At 58.1% G+C, this 20,041-nt stretch overlaps 1 protein-coding gene across 3 annotated transcripts in view; it reads left to right on the top strand.

Moving 5' to 3' along the window:
• BCAT1 (branched chain amino acid transaminase 1) overlaps nucleotides 1–19,650 on the top strand; it is a 44,138-nt gene extending 24,488 nt beyond the window's left edge. The window contains exons 1-11 of one of the 3 annotated variants that reach the window (XM_069762818.1): nucleotides 3,195–3,283; nucleotides 7,896–7,961; nucleotides 13,603–13,803; nucleotides 14,201–14,311; nucleotides 14,660–14,779; nucleotides 14,857–15,020; nucleotides 15,179–15,321; nucleotides 16,784–16,869; nucleotides 16,952–17,092; nucleotides 17,210–17,278; nucleotides 17,421–19,650. In XM_069762818.1, coding sequence (XP_069618919.1) covers nucleotides 3,272–3,283; nucleotides 7,896–7,961; nucleotides 13,603–13,803; nucleotides 14,201–14,311; nucleotides 14,660–14,779; nucleotides 14,857–15,020; nucleotides 15,179–15,321; nucleotides 16,784–16,869; nucleotides 16,952–17,092; nucleotides 17,210–17,278; nucleotides 17,421–17,468 — 1,161 coding nt within the window. In that variant the 5' untranslated portion in view covers nucleotides 3,195–3,271 and the 3' untranslated portion in view covers nucleotides 17,469–19,650. Of the gene's footprint in view, nucleotides 1–3,194; nucleotides 3,317–7,895; nucleotides 7,962–13,602; nucleotides 13,804–14,200; nucleotides 14,312–14,659; nucleotides 14,780–14,856; nucleotides 15,021–15,178; nucleotides 15,322–16,783; nucleotides 16,870–16,951; nucleotides 17,093–17,209; nucleotides 17,279–17,420 lie in introns of those variants that run through there. The other 2 variants (XM_069762817.1, XM_069762820.1) reach the window with 2 other exon arrangements.
• The last annotated feature ends 391 nt before the right edge of the window (nucleotides 19,651–20,041 follow it).

The raw sequence follows: 20,041 nt of genomic DNA, 5'->3' as shown, positions 1-20,041 counted from the left end.
CACACGGGGGACCTGGCGGCCTCACACCGGGGACCTCACACTGGGGACCTGGCGGCCTCACACGGGGGACCTGGCGGCCTCACACGGGGGACCTGGCGGCCTCACACGGGGACCTGGCGGCCTCACACCGGGGACCTGGCGGCCTCACACCGGGGACCTGGCGGCCTCACACCGGGGACCTCACACTGGGGACCTGGCGGCCTCACACCGGGGACCTCACACCGGGGACCTGGCGGCCTCACACCGGGGACCTGGCGGCCTCACACCGGGGACCTGGCGGCCTCACACCGGGGACCTCACACTGGGGACCTGGCGGCCTCACACGGGGGACCTGGCGGCCTCACACGGGGGACCTGGCGGCCTCACACGGGGGACCTGGCGGCCTCACACGGGGGACCTGGCGGCCTCACACGGGGGACCTGGCGGCCTCACACGGGGGACCTGGCGGCCTCACACGGGGGACCTGGCGGCCTCACACGGGGGACCTGGCGGCCTCACACCGGGGACCTGGCGGCCTCACACCGGGGACCTCACACCGGGGACCTGGCGGCCTCACACCGGGGACCTGGCGGCCTCACACCGGGGACCTGGCGGCCCCACACCGGGGACCAGGCGGCCCCACACCGGGGACCTCACACTGGGGACCTGGCGGCCTCACACTGGGGACCTGGCGGCCTCACACCGGGGACCTCACACTGGGGACCTGGCGGCCTCACACGGGGGACCTGGCGGCCTCACACGGGGGACCTGGCGGCCTCACACGGGGGACCTGGCGGCCTCACACGGGGGACCTGGCGGCCTCACACGGGGGACCTGGCGGCCTCACACGGGGGACCTGGCGGCCTCACACGGGGGACCTGGCGGCCTCACACGGGGGACCTGGCGGCCTCACACGGGGGACCTGGCGGCCTCACACGGGGGACCTGGCGGCCTCACACCGGGGACCTGGCGGCCTCACACCGGGGACCTCACACCGGGGACCTGGCGGCCTCACACGGGGGACCTGGCGGCCTCACACCGGGGGGGGAGCAGGACTCGGCCAGCACCAGGGGGGGAGCAGGACTCGGCCAGCACTCAGGGGGCGCAGGGCTCTGCCAGCACCGGGGGGGCGCAGGACTCGGCCAGCACTCGGGGGGCGCAGGGCTCTGCCAGCACCGGGGAGGCGCAGGACTCGGCCAGCACCGGGGGGTGCAGGACTCCGCCAGCACTGGGGGGTACAGGACTCCGCCAGCACCGGGGGGGAGCAGGACTCTGCCAGCACTTGGGGGGAGCAGGACTCTGCCAGCACTCGGGGGGGGGGGGGGGGGATTGGGGGCAGGACTTGGCCAGCACCGAGGGGGGTGGGGGTGGGGGGGGGGCGCAGGACTCGGCCAGCACTCGGGGGGCGCAGGACTCGGCCAGCACCGGGGGGGCGCAGGACTCGGCCAGCACTCGGGGGGCGCAGGACTCGGCCAGCACTCGGGGCGCAGGACTCGGCCAGCACCGGGGGGGGCGCAGGACTCGGCCAGCACTCGGGGGGCGCAGGACTCGGCCAGCACCGGGGGGCGCAGGGCTCTGCCAGCACCGGGGGGGCGCAGGACTCGGGGGGCGCAGGACTCGGCGGCCTCACACGGGGGACCTGGCGGCCTCACACGGGGGACCTGGCGGCCTCACACGGGGGACCTGGCGGCCTCACACGGGGGACCTGGCGGCCTCACACCGGGGACCTGGCGGCCTCACACCGGGGACCTCACACCGGGGACCTGGCGGCCTCACACCGGGGACCTCACACCGGGGACCTGGCGGCCTCACACCGGGGACCTGGCGGCCTCACACCGGGGACCTGGCGGCCTCACACCGGGGACCTCACACTGGGGACCTGGCGGCCTCACACTGGGGACCTGGCGGCCTCACACCGGGGACCTCACACTGGGGACCTGGCGGCCTCACACGGGGGACCTGGCGGCCTCACACGGGGGACCTGGCGGCCTCACACGGGGGACCTGGCGGCCTCACACGGGGGACCTGGCGGCCTCACACGGGGGACCTGGCGGCCTCACACGGGGGACCTGGCGGCCTCACACCGGGGGGGAGCAGGACTCGGCCAGCACCAGGGGGGGAGCAGGACTCGGCCAGCACTCAGGGGGCGCAGGGCTCTGCCAGCACCGGGGGGGCGCAGGACTCGGCCAGCACTCGGGGGGCGCAGGGCTCTGCCAGCACCGGGGGGGGCGCAGGACTCGGCCAGCACTGGGGGGTACAGGACTCCGCCAGCACCGGGGGGGAGCGAGCAGGACTCTGCCAGCACTTGGGGGGAGCAGGACTCTGCCAGCACTCGGGGGGGGGGGGGGGGATTGGGGGCAGGACTTGGCCAGCACCGAGGGGGGTGGGGGTGGGGGGGGGCGCAGGACTCGGCCAGCACTCGGGGGGCGCAGGACTCGGCCAGCACCGGGGGGGCGCAGGACTCGGCCAGCACCGGGGGGGCGCAGGACTCGGCCAGCACTCGGGGGGCGCAGGACTCGGCCAGCACCGGGGGGCGCAGGGCTCTGCCAGCACCGGGGGGGCGCAGGACTCGGGGGGCGCAGGACTCGGGGGGCGCAGGACTCGGCCAGCACCCGGGGGGGGGGGGGGGATTGGGGGCAGGACTCTGCCAGCACTCGGGGGGCGCAGGACTCGGGGGGCGCAGGACTCGGCCAGCACCGGGGGGCGCAGGACTCGGGGGGCGCAGGACTCGGGGGGCGCAGGACTCGGCCAGCACCGGGGGGCGCAGGACTCGGGGGGCGCAGGACTCGGCCAGCACTCGGGGGGCGCAGGGCTCGGCCAGCACCGGGGGGGCGCAGGACTCGGCCAGCACCGGGGGGCGCAGGGCTCGGCCAGCACCGGGGGGCGCAGGACTCGGCCAGCACCGGGGGGTACAGGACTCGGGGGGCGCAGGACTCGGCCAGCACTCGGGGGGCGCAGGACTCGGCCAGCACCGGGGGGCGCAGACTTCTGCCGATCACTGGAACATTCTACACGGAGATACAATCCCGATTTGCGCATTAATGGGGCACAGCCGGGGGTCACAAACTTTCTGGAGCAGGTAACAATGTGACGTCATGTGAAGGTGAGGCAGGCTGAACTGTGGTGACGTCAGATGTCACCGAGCGGCGTGACGTCACAGCTCCGGCCGCAGTCACGCGGCGCCGTCCACAGGCTATATATGTCGGCGGTGACGTCACACGCGCTATATGCGGCCGCGGTGGTGGAGGAGGGGGCGGTCACGTGTCGGGGGCTTCTCTGGCGCAGGAGGTGGATGATGGAGTCGGTGAGTGCGGAGGGCGCTGCGGCCGGACACCAGGTACACCGGGCTCCCCTGCTCCGTTATCACCAGTCACGTGACGCGCGGACTCCGGTGACGGCCGTTATTGGCCCGCGGTCACAGCATCACTCGCTGCCAGGTGATGGCGGGACGCGCGGCCACATGCCGGGGATGAGCGGTACGGGGCCGCACAACAGCCGGGGAGCGACTCCTTATCAACCAATGAGGGCCGGGCTCTTTCTACCTAGACACCAATGAGGGCCGGCCGGGCTTTTGTGTTATTTCATCCAATGGGGGCCCTGCTCTTATTCCTCCGCTACCAATGAGGGCCAGGCTCTTATTCCTCCGCTACCAATGAGGGCCAGGCTCTTATTCCTCCACTACCAATGAGGGCCAGGCTCTTACTACCTAGCGACCAATGAGGTCCCAGCACTTATTCCTTATCAACCAACGAAGGTTGGGATCTTTCTAGCAGCAAATGAGGGCCTTCCTCTTACTGCTTAGTAACCAATGAGAGCCAGGTTCTTACTCCTTACTAACCAATGAGAGCCAGGCCCTTACTCCTTAGTAACCAATGATGTCCGGGCTCTTACACCTTAGCAACCAATGGTGACCGGGCTCTTACTCCTTAGCAACCATTTAGGGTCGCTCTTACTCCTTAATAACCAATGAGGGTTGGGCTCCTACTCCTTAGTGACCAATGAGGGCTGGGCTCCTACTCCTTAGTGACAATGAGGGCTGGGCTCTTACTCCTTAGCAACCATTGAGGGTAGGTCTTACTCCTTAGCAACCATTGATGTCCGGGCTGTTACTCCTTGGCAACCAATGATGTCCGGGCTCTTACTCCTTGGCAACCAATGATGTCCGGACTGACACTGCCCCTGATGTCCGTAGTGTCCTCTGTGCGCAGGTTGATGGCGCGGTCTGTACAGATGTCTGCGGCTCGTGCTGCCATGATCCGCCTGTGCGTTGACCGGAAAGTTCTGACTCTGCGCTCATGTTACCATGTGCGCCATCGCAGGTAATGGCGTGTGACGGAGCCTGCGCCACTGTGGGGGCCGGAGCTCCGAGTTAATGATTATAGGAAGTAACCACATACTGCGAGAGGGCGACCGCAGCTGCTGCTGAACCTCGTAATGCACCGCAGCTGCTGCAGAACCTCTTTAGCAATGGGTAGCTTTGTCAGTTATTGAGGCAGACATGAACCTGTAGAAAAGAGGTTGTGCAGCAGCTGTGTCTGCATATCTTGGGAGGCATCACACGTGCGCTCAGCCAATGATCAGTGGGTGCAGATGTCAGGGGGGGCTCCGTGTGGTGTCAGGAGGGGGATGTCACGGGGTCCTTCTCCAATACCACACAACAGAGCGAGGGAAGTGTGAACAATCCCAAGACCTTTATTATAGGCAAAACTAAAAGGTCCATAAACAATCCACCACACTGAGGATACAATCGTCCAGAACATGAATGCAGTTCAGTAACAGGATAAAATGTCCAAAGAGATGAGTCCAATAATCCAGCAGAAAGAGGATAAAAAATCCATATGCTTCCCTTTCTCTCTGAGTGTTGTGTTCACACCATCCTCTCGACACAGGAACTGACTTCCCAGCTCCAGTCCTCCCCATCCCCCTCCTTATGTCCAGGGGTAGTCAGACAGGTTGGGGTGGTTTTCAGGCCTCCCAGACCTGACACAGGTTCCTAGGGGATTAAGGCACTACAGGGGGTCATCAAGAGGCATAGATACAGTCAGGCTGCAGACAGTAAGTGAGCTAATTCAATTATCAGCCTTTTGGAAGGTAATTGAGACACTAGACAATATGGGGAATACACGGAATGATACAGGGCAACAAGAGAACACTATGAAAATCAGTAAAATATAAATATACATAAAATGATACCACATAACATATCCCACCGTCAGAACCTCTCCCCCCTCATAATAAGTGAGCACGCTATGAGGTCTACACAGACCTCTGGCCAGCCCACTTTAGTCCACATTGTTCAATCGTTTATAGTTCCTTGTACAGTGCAGGAGTAGGTCGGCCTGGGGAGCCTATGGTTCTTCTTGTCGAGACAGTCCATCGGCGTTCTGGTGTTGGCTTCCCCGCTTGTATTGGATGGAGAAGCTGTAGGGTTGTAAGGACAAGCTTCACTGCAGCAGTCTTCCATTGTCCCCTGATACACGGTTCAGCCATGTGAGAGGGTTGTGGTCTATAACAATTGTAAAGTCTCTGTGGCAGTATGGCTGCAATTTTTTTAGCGCCCATATGATAGCAAGGCACTCCTTTTCAACCTCCTGATCCAGTAGTTTCCGACTGGCAAGAGCAACAGGATGTTCCTCTCCGGCGGCGTTCACTTGGCTAAGTACTGCCCCAGTCCCAAAGGTGCATGCATCTGTCTGCACGAGGAACCTGCACTTCTAATCAGGGGCAGCCAAGACAGGAGCAGCAATGAGGGCAGTCTTTAACGCTGGAAAGGCATCCTGGCATGCAGTTGTCCATGTCACATTCCTAGGCATATTGTTGCGGGTCAGGTCGGTTAGGAGTTTGGCCAAGGTACTGAAGTTAGAAACAAATTTTCGATAGCTACCAGCAGTTCCTAAAAATGCAAGTACCGGCTTTTTAGTCTGGGGTCTACACCAGTTGCTAATGGCTTCCACCTTGGCAGGCTCAGGCCTTAGGGTCCCACTCACTACTCTATGCCCGAGGTACTGCACCTCAAAGTAGTGGGGGCATTTTTTATCCCAAAGGGCATTCCCAGGAACTCAAAAAGCCCAAATGGAGTAATGAAGGTTGAGCGCTCCCGAGCGTCCTCCATTAGGGGTATCTGCCAGTACCTCTTGCTCAAGTCTAACGTGGTCACAAATTGGGCACTGGCCAGACGATCCAATAGATCATCAATCCTGGGCATGGGGTAAGCATCACTCTTGGTGGCATCATTTAATAGTCTGTAATCAACGCAGAATCGTGTTGTACCATCCTTGGGGACCAGGATGACAGGAGAGGCCCAAGAACTGTGAGATGGCTGAACTCCCAGTCGTTTCATCTCCTCCAGTTCGTTCTTTATCAAACCTTGAACAGCCTCTGGAACCCGGTAGGCAGCGTGCTGGATGGGGCATTGTCCGGGGGTTTCCACATGGTGGCTGGTGAGAGTAGTCTTCCCCGGCTTTGAGGAGAAAGCAGCAGCCCTCGGCCTTAGTACGGTGAAAATATTGTCCTTTTGTATATCCGATAAATGGGAGCCCAGGGGCACTTGTTCCAGTGATCCTCCCACTTGGGCGACCTGTGGGCACCCCCCGCCAGGACAATGGAAATTCCTGGACTTTGGTAAATTGCTTCTGGTCGAACCACACGGGGGGTCAGCGATGGTCAGGAATGCCCCCGTGTCTCTAAATCCCGACACTTTGTATCCATTAATTAAGACATCCTGCAGGTGGCGTTGCCATTGCTCTGGGTAGCTAAAGAACAAAGGCAGGAGTCCGTACACTCCAGGAGGGGTATCTATGTGCTGTGGTCGGTGGTCCACTCTGGTAGGGGTGGTAGTAGCTCTTCCTCAGGCTGGATGGAGTACACAAGATGTAATGGACGAGGTGGAGCTGCGTGGGGCTCCCTCCGAATCCTTGAGGGACAGCCAGACTGCAAATGTCCAGGTTGCCCACACCCATAACATCTCCTCTCTGTGATATCCCCAGGTCGTGGTCGGAACTGTTGGGGCCCAGGATTGTGAGGCGTGATTGTCATCAGCTTGCGACTAGGTGGAGGGGCAGATATAATCGGAGGGGGACGTGGCACGGGAGCAGGCTGTGGTTCATTGTCCAGAAGCCTCCTCCCTTGCGGTCGGATAGTAAGGGCTTCATCGGCCAGGGCTGAAGCTCTATCCACAGTATACAGCGTGCGCTCCCGGACCTATTCCCGTACCTCTGCGGGGCACTTGGCAAGAAATTGTTCTATAAAAGAAAAGTGTGAACAATCCCAAGACCTTTATTATAGGCAAAACTAAAAGGTCCATAAACAATCCACCACACTAAGGATACAACAGTCCAGAACACGAATGCAGTTCAGTAACAGGATAAAATGTCCAAGGAGATGAGTCTAATAATCCAGCAGACAGAGGATAAAAATTCCATATGCTTCCCTTTCTCTCTGATGTGCTGTGTTCACACCATCCTTACCACACAGGAACTGACTTCCCAGCTCCAGTCCTCCCCAGCCCCCTCCTTATGTCCAGGGGTAGTCAGACAGGTTGGGGTGGTTTTCAGGCCTGTGGTTTTCAGGCCTCCCAGACCTGACAAAGGTGCCTCGGGGATTAAGACAATACAGCGGGTTATCAAGAGGCATAGATACAGTCAGGCTGCAGACAGTAAGTGAGCTAATTCAATCATCAGCCTTTTGGAAGGTAATTGAGACTCTAGACAATATGGGGAATACATGGAATGATACAGAGCAACAAGAGAACCAATATGAAAATCAGTAAAATATAAATATACACAAAATGATACCCACATAACTTATCACACCATCACAGAGGGGTCTTCGTGTGACGTCAGGAGGGGGGTATCCGTGTAACATCTGCTTTGCCGTCTCCTGACTCTTCACCAATCTCTTCTCTTGTTTCTCTACAGAACTGCAAAAATGGCTGTGAGAACGGGAAGCCCGGGTGTGACGAGCGTGTGCCCGGGGCCTTTAAGGTGAGTGTTGTGTGTTCTGGGGAACGGGTGGCTGACAACTTCTCACACGTATACGGGCACGTTGTCAGGAGTAGGACAGGACCTCCTATATCAGGACTGAGTCTGTATTGTCCCTGTTGGGTGCAGGGGGGATTTCTGATTTTTATGCTGCTGCTCTCGGTCTCTCGCTTTTGGCACCTTGACCTGGATGTGGGCCGGCCCCTTCCTCGGTCCATGGCGTGGCCCCTGCTGTAATTCATCAGTTTTCTGGTTGTCGGTGTCCCCGGTCATTTATCTTCTGCCCGTCACCAGATCTCCATCCTGCGGGGGCCACCGCCATGATGGGAGATGTCAGTCCAGTGGTGCAGAGGATGCACTGGTTGCAGCGGTGAGCGACTGACTGCAGTCATTCACCCATCATGGTCGGGGACGGAGGCGCGGGTGACCTGGCTTCTCCATGGGCAGCTGACCATATCTGGGTGACATCCCCTCGACCCCTGTGACCCCGCTGGCAACTTCTGGCTGCTCCGCACATTCCCGGCGGTTATTTCTGGCCGCTCTTATTATATCCTGCTCCTGATCTTCTGCCTCCCGCTGGGGATTACAGACCTCCGGCCACAGAAAGCGAGTGGCCGATATATGTGAGGATAAATCTGAGGCTCCGCTGTTGTCCTCCTTTATCAGCCGCTTCTACTCTGACCTTCATCTTCATTTCCTGCATATCATGATGTAGCGGATCAAATCTAGCGGATCTACTGCAGCGGAGCCGTTATATAACAGCAGAGCCCTTGTAGCAGATCTGTTGGTTCCCACAGAATCCTCTCAGATTACACATGGCGGCCTCCTCTTTAAGGCGTGGTGCCTCCTCTTTAAGGTGTGGTGCCTCCTCTTTATGTCCCGGATGCGCCTCAATATGGAGCGGCGGCTCCTCTATGGCACAGCGGTGGCTCCTCTTTTCATGGCGCGGTGGCTCCTCTTTTCATGGCGCGGTGGCTCCTCTTTTCATGGCGCGGTGGCTCCTCTTTTCATGGCGCGGTGGCTCCTCTTTTCATGGCGCGGTGGCTCCTCTTTTCATGGCGCGGTGGCTCCTCTTTTCATGGCGCTGTGGCTCCTCTTTTCATGGCGCGGTGGCTCCTCTTTTCATGGCGCGGTGGCTCCTCTTTTCATGGCGCGGTGGCTCCTCTTTTATATGGTGAGGTGGCTCCTCTTTATATGGTGAAGCGGCTCCTCTTTATATGGCGCGGTGGCTCCTCTTTTCATGGCGCGGTGGCTCCTCTTTTCATGGCGCGGTGGCTCCTCTTTTCATGGCGCGGTGGCTCCTCTTTTCATGGCGCGGTGGCTCCTCTTTTCATGGCGCGGTGGCTCCTCTTTTCATGGCGCGGTGGCTCCTCTTTTCATGGCGCGGTGGCTCCTCTTTTCATGGCGCGGTGGCTCCTCTTTATATGGTGCAGCGGCTCTATATGGCGCCGTGGCTCCTCTTTATGGCGCGGCAGCCTCATCTATGTGGAGCGGCTGTTGCTCCTCTTTATGGCGGAGCGGCTCCTCTTTATAGTGCGACGGTTCCTCTTTATAGCGCGGCAATACCGCGGCGGCTCCTCTTTATAGCGCGGCGGCCCACCTCGTCTCCTGTATGGAGCGGCTGTTGCTTCTCTTTGTAGTGTGGCTCCTCTTTACGGCACGGCGGCTCCTCTTTATGGCATGGCGGCTCTTTATGGCACGGCGGCTCCTCTTTACGGCGCGGCGGCTCCTCTTTATGGCACGGCGGCTCTTTATGGCACGGCGGCTCCTCTTTACGGCGCAGTGGCTCCTCTGTATGGCACAGCGGCTCCTCTTTATGGCGCAACGGCCCGCCTCGTCTCATGACGGATTGATGGTTGCACTTGCAGGCAGTTCCCCCTCACCCCTCGGCATTTTTCGGTACGACCGTCAGCACTGCGCCGGACACAAATCTGATTTCATGGCTTGAATCTACAAAGAGCCGGTTGTTCCGGGATCAACCCGAAAACAAAGAGGGGATCACCTAAATCTGCGCCGTGTGATCCTATTACTGCCGTAATCCCGGAGGTTACAGCGCGGATTATACAGGGCACCGGTGATTACAGTCAGGGCGGCCTCTCCGGGGGTCCTGCAGATGAGCATTGGGGTATGCGAGGCTACGGCGTGGCTATGTGAAGGCTTGCTGGGGGAAGTAATGGCGGCCATATTGGTTGTCTCCCTCCTCTCCTGGATAAAGATGTATCGGCCTAAATAGAAGACGACTTAAAGGGCGCTCCAGATTGTGTCCCTGTGCTCCCGCCCCGCACTGACAGCGGCTCTCACAGCAGAATGTGTCAGGAATAAGTAAAGGGGTCTCCTCCTACAATGGGGCAATGTGTTACTAGACATGATGGCCAGGAACTGTAGGACCCCCGGCGTCAAAGATGGAGGAACGGAGACTTTACTCAGTGCAGGGGTGGACCTGTAACCTGCCAGCCGTATTGTGACTGTGTGAATCTGCAGACCACCAGGGATGATGTTATTACTCCATCATTGCCCTAGACCACTAGGGATGTTACTATTACCCCTTCCTACCCTAGACCACCAGGGATGTCATTATTAGCCCTTCTCTAGCCTAGACCACCAGGGATGTTACTATTACCCCTTCCTACCCTAGACCACCAGGGATGTTACTATTACCTTTTCTCATGCCTAGACCACCAGGGATGTCACTATTACCCCTTCCTGCCCTAGACCACCAGGGATGTCACTATTACCCCTTCCTGCCCTAGACCACCAGGGATGTCACTATTACCCCTTCTCTGGCCTAGACCACCAGGGATGTCACTATTACCCCTTCTCTGGCCTAGACCACCAGGGATGTCACTAGTACTCCTTCCTGCCCTAGACCACCAGGGATGTCACTATTACCCCTTCTCTGGCCTAGACCACCAGGGATGTCACTAGTACTCCTTCCTGCCCTAGACCACCAGGGATGTCACTATTACCCCTTCTCATGCCTAGACCACCAGGGATGTCACTAGTACCCCTTCTCTGGCCTAGACCACCAGGGATGTCACTATTACCCCTTCCTGCCCTAGACCACCAGGGATGTCACTAGTACTCCTTCCTGCCCTAGACCACCAGGGATGTCACTAGTACCCCTTCTCTGGCCTAGACCACCAGGGATGTCACTATTACCCCTTCCTGCCCTAGACCACCAGGGATGTCACTAGTACTCCTTCCTGCCCTAGACCACCAGGGATGTCACTAGTACTCCTTCCTGCCCTAGACCACCAGGGATGTCACTATTACCCCTTCTCATGCCTAGACCACCAGGGATGTCACTAGTACCCCTTCTCTGGCCTAGACCACCAGGGATGTCACTATTACCCCTTCCTGCCCTAGACCACCAGGGATGTCACTAGTACTCCTTCCTGCCCTAGACCACCAGGGATGTCACTATTACCCCTTCTCATGCCTAGACCACCAGGGATGTCACTATTACCCCTTCTCTGGCCTAGACCACCAGGGATGTCACTAGTACTCCTTCCTGCCCTAGACCACCAGGGATGTCACTATTACCCCTTCTCATGCCTAGACCACCAGGGATGTCACTATTACCCCTTCTCTGGCCTAGACCACCAGGGATGTCACTAGTACCCCTTCTCTGGCCTAGACCACCAGGGATGTCACGATTACCCCTTCTCTGGCCTAGACCACCAGGGATGTTACTATTACCCCCTTCTCTGGCGTAGACCACCAGGGATATGATCACCCCCTCACTCTTGAGATTGTACTGAACCCTGCAAGGGAATAAAGATGCCCCCCCCCAATACATAAATTAATAATTATTGCAATTGAGAGAGGATAGGAGGGGGCACAAACTGCATTAGCACAGGGGCCCCAGTTGATCCTATGGGGGCCCCTCAGAACCCTTCATTCTGAGATCTGAGCTGGGGGGTCCTTGCACCGTAGCGATATGACCTCCCTACTAGTGGGGGAAGACCCCTTTGTCGGTCCTTATACAGGGGTCAGGTGTCGGCTCTACAGGCAGGAGTCAGGATGCCTGGCCACCATTAGTCTGCACCTGCGGGGGTCCAGGGTACCATCTGGAGTGGGGGATCCGTGCAGCGTCGGTGGGGGGATCCGTGCAGCCCCTGACAACCGCTCCTGACTACTCTGACCAGGGCCCCCTAGGCTTTCTGCTATTCTGAGTCCTTCGTTGTTCACATCCTTGGCTTAAAGGTTACTGATAAGATCCCTGGTGGCCAAGGGTCGTTCACGGTTGTGTAAATGACCTTTGTGTTCTAGAGCAGAATTTACAGCGCAGGATTATCGGGCGCACCTAGAAAGCGAGTGTCAACAGGTCCTCGACAACTCGTTCCCCTGGCAAAACGATTATTAAGCTGACTTCAAGATGGTGGTTCTCGGCAGCACGTAATCCTGTGTAAACAGCTCGTGCTGCAGAGAACCAAGCATGCTTTTCCTGCCTGACGAACACTCATAAATGTCCACTTGTTGGCAAATATGGAGCCGTGTGTGCGCCGTCGTCCGGCCTGTGTTATACTGAGAGAATCAGTGGGGACCGCGCTGGTCAACTGCAGTGACAGTGAGGTTAATGGCAACATCCCTGGTGGTCTAGGGTATAATAATAGAGGGGTCTCTGGCCACGATAACATTAATGGAGAGATCCCTGGTGGTCTAGGGTTATAATAATAATGGAGAGATCTCTGGCGGTCTGTGGTCACAATAACATTAATGGAGAGATCCCTGGTGGTCTAGGGTCACAATAACATTAATGGAGAGATCCCTGGTGGTCTAGGGTCATGAAGTAATTAACAGACATACCTGGTAGTTTAGGATCATGAGGGAAGGAACACAGACTCTCCTGGGGGTCTAGGGTCATAAGTCGGGTAATGGAGACGTCTCTGGTGGTCGAGGGTCTTGAAGAGTTGAAAGATTCCTATTGGTCTGAGAGTCACTATGATATTAATGGTGTCATCACAGGTGGTTTTAGCTCAGAAAGGTGACCATTGTGACGTCCCTGGTGGTCTTTGGTCATTAATGTAGCAGTGGTGACGTCCCTGGTGGTCTTTGGTCAGGAATGTAGTAGTGGTGACGTCCCTGGTGGTCTTGGGTCAGGAAGGTGACAGTGGTGACGTCCCTGGTGGTCTTGGGTCAGGAAGGTGACAGTGGCGACGTCCCTGGTGGTCTTTGGTCAGAAAGGTGACCGTGGTGATGTCCCTGGTGGTCTTGGGTCAGGAATGTAGCAGTGGCGACGGACGTCCCTGGTGGTCTTGGGTCAGGAATGTAGCAGTGGCGACGGACGTCCCTGGTGGTCTTGGGTCAGGAAGGTGACAGTGGTGACGTCCCTGGTGGTCTTGGGTCAGGAAGGTGACAGTGGTGACGTCCCTGGTGGTCTTGGGTCAGGAAGGTGACAGTGGTGACGTCTCTGGTGGTCTTGGGTCAGGAATGTAGCAGTGGCGACGGACGTCCCTGGTGGTCTTGGGTCAGGAAGGTGTCACTGGTGACTTCCCTGGTGGTCTAGGGCTGTATACTGCAGTTTGTGAGGACGGTTGGACCATATAAATGTGGTGGCAGTGATGTCCAGACCTTGCTGGTGCTTGTAGTGCATACGTCGGCGTCCTATGGAGGATTTTTACCTCTTGTCTTCTTCTTTCAGGCATCGGACATAACAGTCGAGCTCACGGACTCCCCGAAGCAGAAGCCGGACCCGGCCACGCTGGTGTTCGGCACGGAGTTCACCGACCACATGCTGGTGGTGGAGTGGTCTGCGGAGAAGGGCTGGCAGCGTCCGGCCATCAAACCTCTGCAGAACCTGAGCCTGCACCCGGCCTGCAGTGTTTTCAACTATGCCATAGAGGTGAGCAGCGTCCCTGCTAGGGTGCGGGGTGGGCCTGACGACGGGGTGCGGGGTGGGCCTGACTATCAGGGTGGGGGTGTGGGGCCTGCCGATCCGCGTCGGGTGCGGGGAGGGCCTGACAACCGTTGTCGGGTGCGGGGAGGGCCTGACGACCGATGCGGGGAGGAAGCCTGATGACCGGGTGCTGGGGGCTGACGACCGGCGTCGGGTGGGGGCCCTGGTGTCGGGAGCCGGGAATGCCAGACGATCGCTGTCGGGTGCGGGGAGGGCCTGATGATCCGCGTCGGGTGCGGGGGCTGACGACCGTCGTACGGGCGGGTTGTCGGCTTCGGTGGGGCTCGTGTCTGCTGGGAGTTGTGGTGGTGATGATGATGATGACTATGAGTTCTCTGTGCAGCTCTTTGAGGGGATGAAGGCGTATCGCGGAGAAGACGGGAAGATTCGTTTATTCCGTCCCCAGCTGAACATGGAGAGGATGCTCCGGTCCGCCAAGAGACTCACCCTGCCGGTAAGTGAGAGCGCCGGACATCCCGAGACCCCTGTAAGGCTCTGATTAGGGGGATGACATCCCGAGACCCCCGTAAGGCTTTGATAAGGGGGGTGACATCCCGAGACCCCCGTAAGGCTTTGATAAGGGGGGTGACATCCCGAGACCCCCGTAAGGCTCTGATTAGGGGGTGACATCCCGAGACCCCCGTAAGGCTCTGATGAGGGGGTGACATCCTGAGACCCCCGTAAGGCTCTGATGAGGGGGTGACATCCTGAGACCCCCGTAAGGCTCTGATGAGGGGGTGACATCCCGAGACCCCCGTAAGCCTCTGATTAGGGGGTGACTCGCTCCCGCCATGTGTTGCAGGCCTTTGATAAGCGGGAGCTCCTGGACTGTATCCGCCAGCTGATCCATGTGGACCGGGCCTGGGTTCCGGAATCTTCCGCCGCCAGCCTGTACGTCCGGCCCGTCTTCATGGGCACCGAGGTGAGCGGCCGTGTACGAGGAGGGGGCTGGAGGTTGTGGTCGGGGGTCTCGTCTTTACGTCGTCTCTGTGTCCACAGCCGTCTCTGGGGGTGAAGAGACCGTCCAAGGCCATGATCTACGTGATCCTCAGCCCGGTGGGGCCGTACTTCTCCAGCGGAGCCTTCACCCCAATCTCACTATGGGCCGACCCCAAATATGTCCGGGCCTGGAAAGGTGGAACCGGCGACAGCAAGATTGGAGGGTACGGCAAGTAGTTGTGAGCATTGTGTGACCGCCTCGTTATTCCACAGCACCCCCGGTGGCAGGGAGAGGGATAGCAACCAATATATTAAAAGGGTTGCATTAATGGGCGTCGTGCTCCCCCGAGACCCTCAGAAGCAGCTCATGTCTTGTGTTTAGGAATTACGGAAACTCTCTCTTCGCTCAGTACGAGGCTCAGGGCTGCGGCTGTCAGCAGGTCCTCTGGCTGTACGGCGAGGACGAGCAGATCACCGAAGTCGGCACAATGAATCTCTTCCTGTTCTGGACAAATGAAAACGGCGGTAAGAGAAAAAAAATATACCCCAATGATAACGGGATTGTGTCACCGAAATCCAGTGCATTTACAGCAGGTCGTAAAGCGATGCCTGAGATGTTGGTGGTTGTGGTGACATCTAGTGGCCACTGTGCAAACTGCCTTCTGTGAGAAATCCCATTCCATAGATAGAAGGCTCCTGCTGTTATCGCCGGCTGTGCGCACGGATCTGTCCCCGGCCGGGCGCTGTCTGATGGCGGCAGATGGTCGCTGACTGCACAACACAAATTACTTCTCAAATCCAATTTGTGTCTGAGATCTCGGAAAACATGATTAATATTCCCACCGAACCGGAGCCTCCGCATCTGCCCCAGTGGCTCGAGGGTTAATGCTCTGCGGGCGGGTGGGATTATAGGAGACCTCATCACAGGCGGAGTACAAGAGGCAGGGGCGCTAACACTTATGTCCTGCAGGAGGCGTCAACCTACCCGACTTCTTACAGCTCCCACAGATGCTCCCCAGCCCCCGCTGCTCTTCTGCCGCTCGCTCGCTGTCCCCCTCCCCACACTGCTATTCTTCTGCCTCTCGCTCGCTGTCTCCCCCACACAGCTGCTCTTCTGCCTCTCGCTTGCTCTGTCCCCCCCCCCACACAGCTGCTCTTCTGCCTCTCGCTCGCTGTCTCCCCCACACAGCTGCTCTTCTGCCTCTCGCTTGCTCTGTCCCCCCCCACACAGCTGCTCTTCTGCCTCTCGCTCGCTCTGTCCCCCCCACACAGCTACTCTTCTGCCTCTCGCTCGCTGTCCCCCTCCCCACACAGCTGCTCTTCTGCCTCTCGCTCGCTGTCTCCCCCACACAGCTGCTCTTCTGCCTCTCGCTTGCTCTGTCCCCCCCCCACACAGCTGCTCTTCTGCCTCTCGCTCGCTCTGTCCCCCCCACACAGCTGCTCTTCTGCCTTTCGCTCGCTGTCTGTCGCCCCCCACACAGCTGCTCTTCTGCCTCTCGCTCGCTGTCCCCCCCCACACTGCTGCTCTTCTGCCTCTCGCTCGCTGTCACCCTCCCCGCACAGCTGCTCTTCTGCCTCTCGCTCGCTGTCCCCCCCCCCCCCACACAGCTGCTCTTCTGCCTCTCGCTCGCTGTCTCCCCCACACAGCTGCTCTTCTGCCTCTCGCTCGCTCTGTCCCCACCCACACAGCTGCTCTTCTGCCTCTCGCTCACTGTCCCCCCCACACAGCTGCTCTTCTGCCTCTCGCTCGCTGTCTCCCCCACATAGCTGCTCTTCTGCCTCTCGCTCGCTGTCTGTCCCCCCCACACAGCTGCTCTTCTGCCTCTCGCTCGCTGTCTCCCCCCCCCCCCCCCCACACAGCTGCTTTACTGCCTCTCGCTTGCTCTGTCCCCCCCAAAAGCTGCTCTTCTGTCCCCCCCCACTCCCTCGCGCTCTAAGTGTTCCCCCTTCTACCGGCATTTTGCGATGACTTCTTCTTATTTTATAGAGCTGGAGTTGGCGACTCCTCCGCTGGACGGCATCATCCTCCCGGGGGTCACCAGGCGCAGCATCCTGGACCTGGCGCTGCAGTGGGTAGGGGTCGCTGTTGTTCTCTGGTGTCAGCCGCTTGTCGTACAGTAGGTTCTGCCGCTGATGAGGACGTTCTCTGCCGCAGGGGGAGTTTAAGGTGTCAGAGCGATATCTAACGATGGCGGCTCTGATGAAGGCGGTGAAGGAGGATCGAGTCCAGGAGATGTTCGGTGCGGGGACGGCGTGCGTGGTGTGTCCGGTGGGGAGGATCCTGTACAAGGACGAGGTGAGAGCTGCTGACTGTGGGTGGGGGCCCCGGCCTGGCGGCATGGTGGTGGAGGGGCGCGCTGTGTTTTTGGTGGTGGGCTGCGGTGTTGATCTGTGCGTCTTCTGTGCTTTCTAGAACCTGGACATCCCCACCAATGAGAACAAGCTGGCGGCCCGGTTCCTGAAGGAGCTGACGAACATCCAGGTGAGGGTCTCTCCAGCGCGGTCCCTCGTAGCCCGAGGTGGGCACACTCCCCTGAGATCCTCGGTGCTGCCTGGGACCCTAGACTGACTGCTCCCCTGAAATCCTCTGTGCTGCTGGGCTGACGCCGGCGTTTCTCTTCCAGTACGGGCGGACAGCGAGCGAGTGGCCGGTGCTGGTGGGAGAGCCGTAACCCGGCCTGTGAGGCGGAGATCCACCGTCGGTCTGGGCCCCGGATCTCCTTGGTTTACTCTGTGCTGTGACTCGTTACAATGTGTCGCTGTCCCCGTCACAGATCGTCGTTTCTCTCCGCCTCTCGCCGGCACATGTGAGTCGCTGAGCGTCGGTGACCTGCGCCGCGGCCACGATCAGTCCCATCACCGAGTCCGGGAAACGTGCAATCGGGGCTCTCGGATTAACCACTAAATCACTGGTGAATCTCCCTGCAGATCCACAGAAATGTCCAAAGGCCGCATAATGGTGAGAAACGTCCGCAACACATCAGCACAGCTCCAGATCAGCACAGGGTGGATCCTCCAGTCACCTCCAGAGCTGCGCTCATTATTCTGCTGTTACATCCTGTCTTATCCTCCACAGCTGCACTCACTATTCTGTTCTTACATCCTGTCTTCTCCAGAGCTGCACTCACTATTCTGCTCTTACATCCTGTCTCCTCCAGAGCTGCACTCACTATTCTGCTCTTACATCCTGTCTCCTCCAGAGCTGCACTCACTATTCTGCTCTTACATCCGGTCTTCTCCTCCACAGCTGCACTCACTATTCTGCTCTTACATCCAGTCTTCTCCTCACAGCTGCACTCACTGTTCTGCTCTTACATCCGGTCTTCTCCTCCACAGCTGCACTCACTATTCTGCTCTTACATCCGGTCTTCTCCTCCACAGCTGCACTCACTGTTCTGCTCTTACATCCGGTCTTCTCCTCCACAGCTGCACTCACTATTCTGCTCTTACAGCCGGTCTTCTCCTCCACAGCTGCACTCACTGTTCTGCTCTTACATCCGGTCTTCTCCTCCACAGCTGCACTCACTATTCTGCTCTTACAGCCGGTCTTCTCCTCACAGCTGCACTGACTATTCTGCTCTTACAGCCGGTCTTCTCCTCACAGCTGCACTGACTATTCTGCTCTTACATCCGGTCTCCTCCAGAGCTGCACTCACTGTTCTGCTCTTACATCCGGTCTCCTCCACAGCTGCACTCACTGTTCTGCTCTTACATCCGGTCTTCTCCTCCACAGCTGCACTCACTATTCTGCTCTTACAGCCGGTCTTCTCCTCACAGCTGCACTGACTATTCTGCTCTTACAGCCGGTCTTCTCCTCACAGCTGCACTGACTATTCTGCTCTTACATCCGGTCTCCTCCAGAGCTGCACTCACTATTCTACTCTTACATCCGGTCTTCTCCTCCAGAGCTGCACTCACTATTCTACTCTTACATCCGGTCTCCTCCAGAGCTGCACTCACTGTTCTGCTCTTACTGTACATCCTGTCTCCTCCAGAGCTGCACTCACTATTCTGCTCTTACTGTACATCCTGTCTCCTCCAGAGCTGCACTCACTATTCTGCTCTTACATCCTGTCTCCTCCAGAGCTGAACTCACTGTTCTGCTCTTACATTCGGTCTCCTCCAGAGCTGCACTCGCTGTTCTGCTCTTACATCCTGTCTCCTCCAGAGCTGCACTCACTATTCTGCTCTTACATCCTGTCTCCTCCAGAGCTGCACTCACTATTCTGCTGGTATATTGTGCTATCTTATGTGATATAACCACAGTTTAGTGACCGGATTATCAGACGTGATGTAACACCGGATCCCGTTCCCGCGCTGACTTCTCTCTCCTCTCGGAGGCGCCGTTGCTCTGGTTCCGCCTTTATCTTGCTGGTTTATCATTTCTCGTTTTCATTTTTTTTTGTTATTACCAAAGATCCAGTTATGATAACCAGTGAGATTCCAGATCCACGTGATCAGGAGTGTAGGAAGTCCGGTGATCCGGAATGTTCTGATCTGGGAGCCGTGCCGGACTACAGGTTGAGTACAGAGCGGAGGTCGTGCACCGCGTCGGTGGCTTCTGAGGCCGAGCCCCATTGTCAGATTATGCAAATCATCATTAGGTGGCGGACCCCCGGTATTCAGTGCCGCACTCGTAGATTATCCAGTCCGTCATCGTGACGTTTTGGCCGTTGTGCACAGTGGTGATCGCGGACCCCCGAGTTTTCCTCCTTCCCTCCATATTGTTGTGACGGATTGATGTCGTTCTAATCGTTATATTCAGGGATTATTAAAATAATCAAATATTGTAAAGAAATTCTGAGACCAAGAGAGAAACTGAAATAATCTGCAATAAATCCGTGTAAGAAACCACATGGTGTGTGTGATTATATGGGGGTCCGGAAGTGCACTGATAACGGGGCCGCGACCCGGAGAGCAGTGGTCACAGGTCTCCCCCTGGTGGCCATGTGGAGGTAGTGAGAAATAACAAAGTAACAACTAAGCACAGAAATGGAAATGTCACCATAGAAGTAGATGACGGCACAAGAAAATGGGAAAAACTGAAGATGTCACTGAAGTACGACCATCAGCCAACGGGGAGGTGGGAACCTCACATCATGTGATTACTGGGCTCATGGCCGACATTTATACGGGTACGTAAGATCCGCTGTGATAAAAGCCCCCGGGGCACTTATATTATACATCAGGGCAGTATTATAGTAGTTATATTCTGTACATGGGGGCAGTATTATAGTAGTTATAT

This window comes from Ranitomeya imitator, chromosome 4 (genome assembly GCF_032444005.1).
Source record: "Ranitomeya imitator isolate aRanImi1 chromosome 4, aRanImi1.pri, whole genome shotgun sequence".
NCBI lineage: Eukaryota > Metazoa > Chordata > Amphibia > Anura > Dendrobatidae > Ranitomeya > Ranitomeya imitator.
Note: the sequence above shows the minus strand (reverse complement) of the source record. Positions and strands in the feature narration are given on the sequence as shown.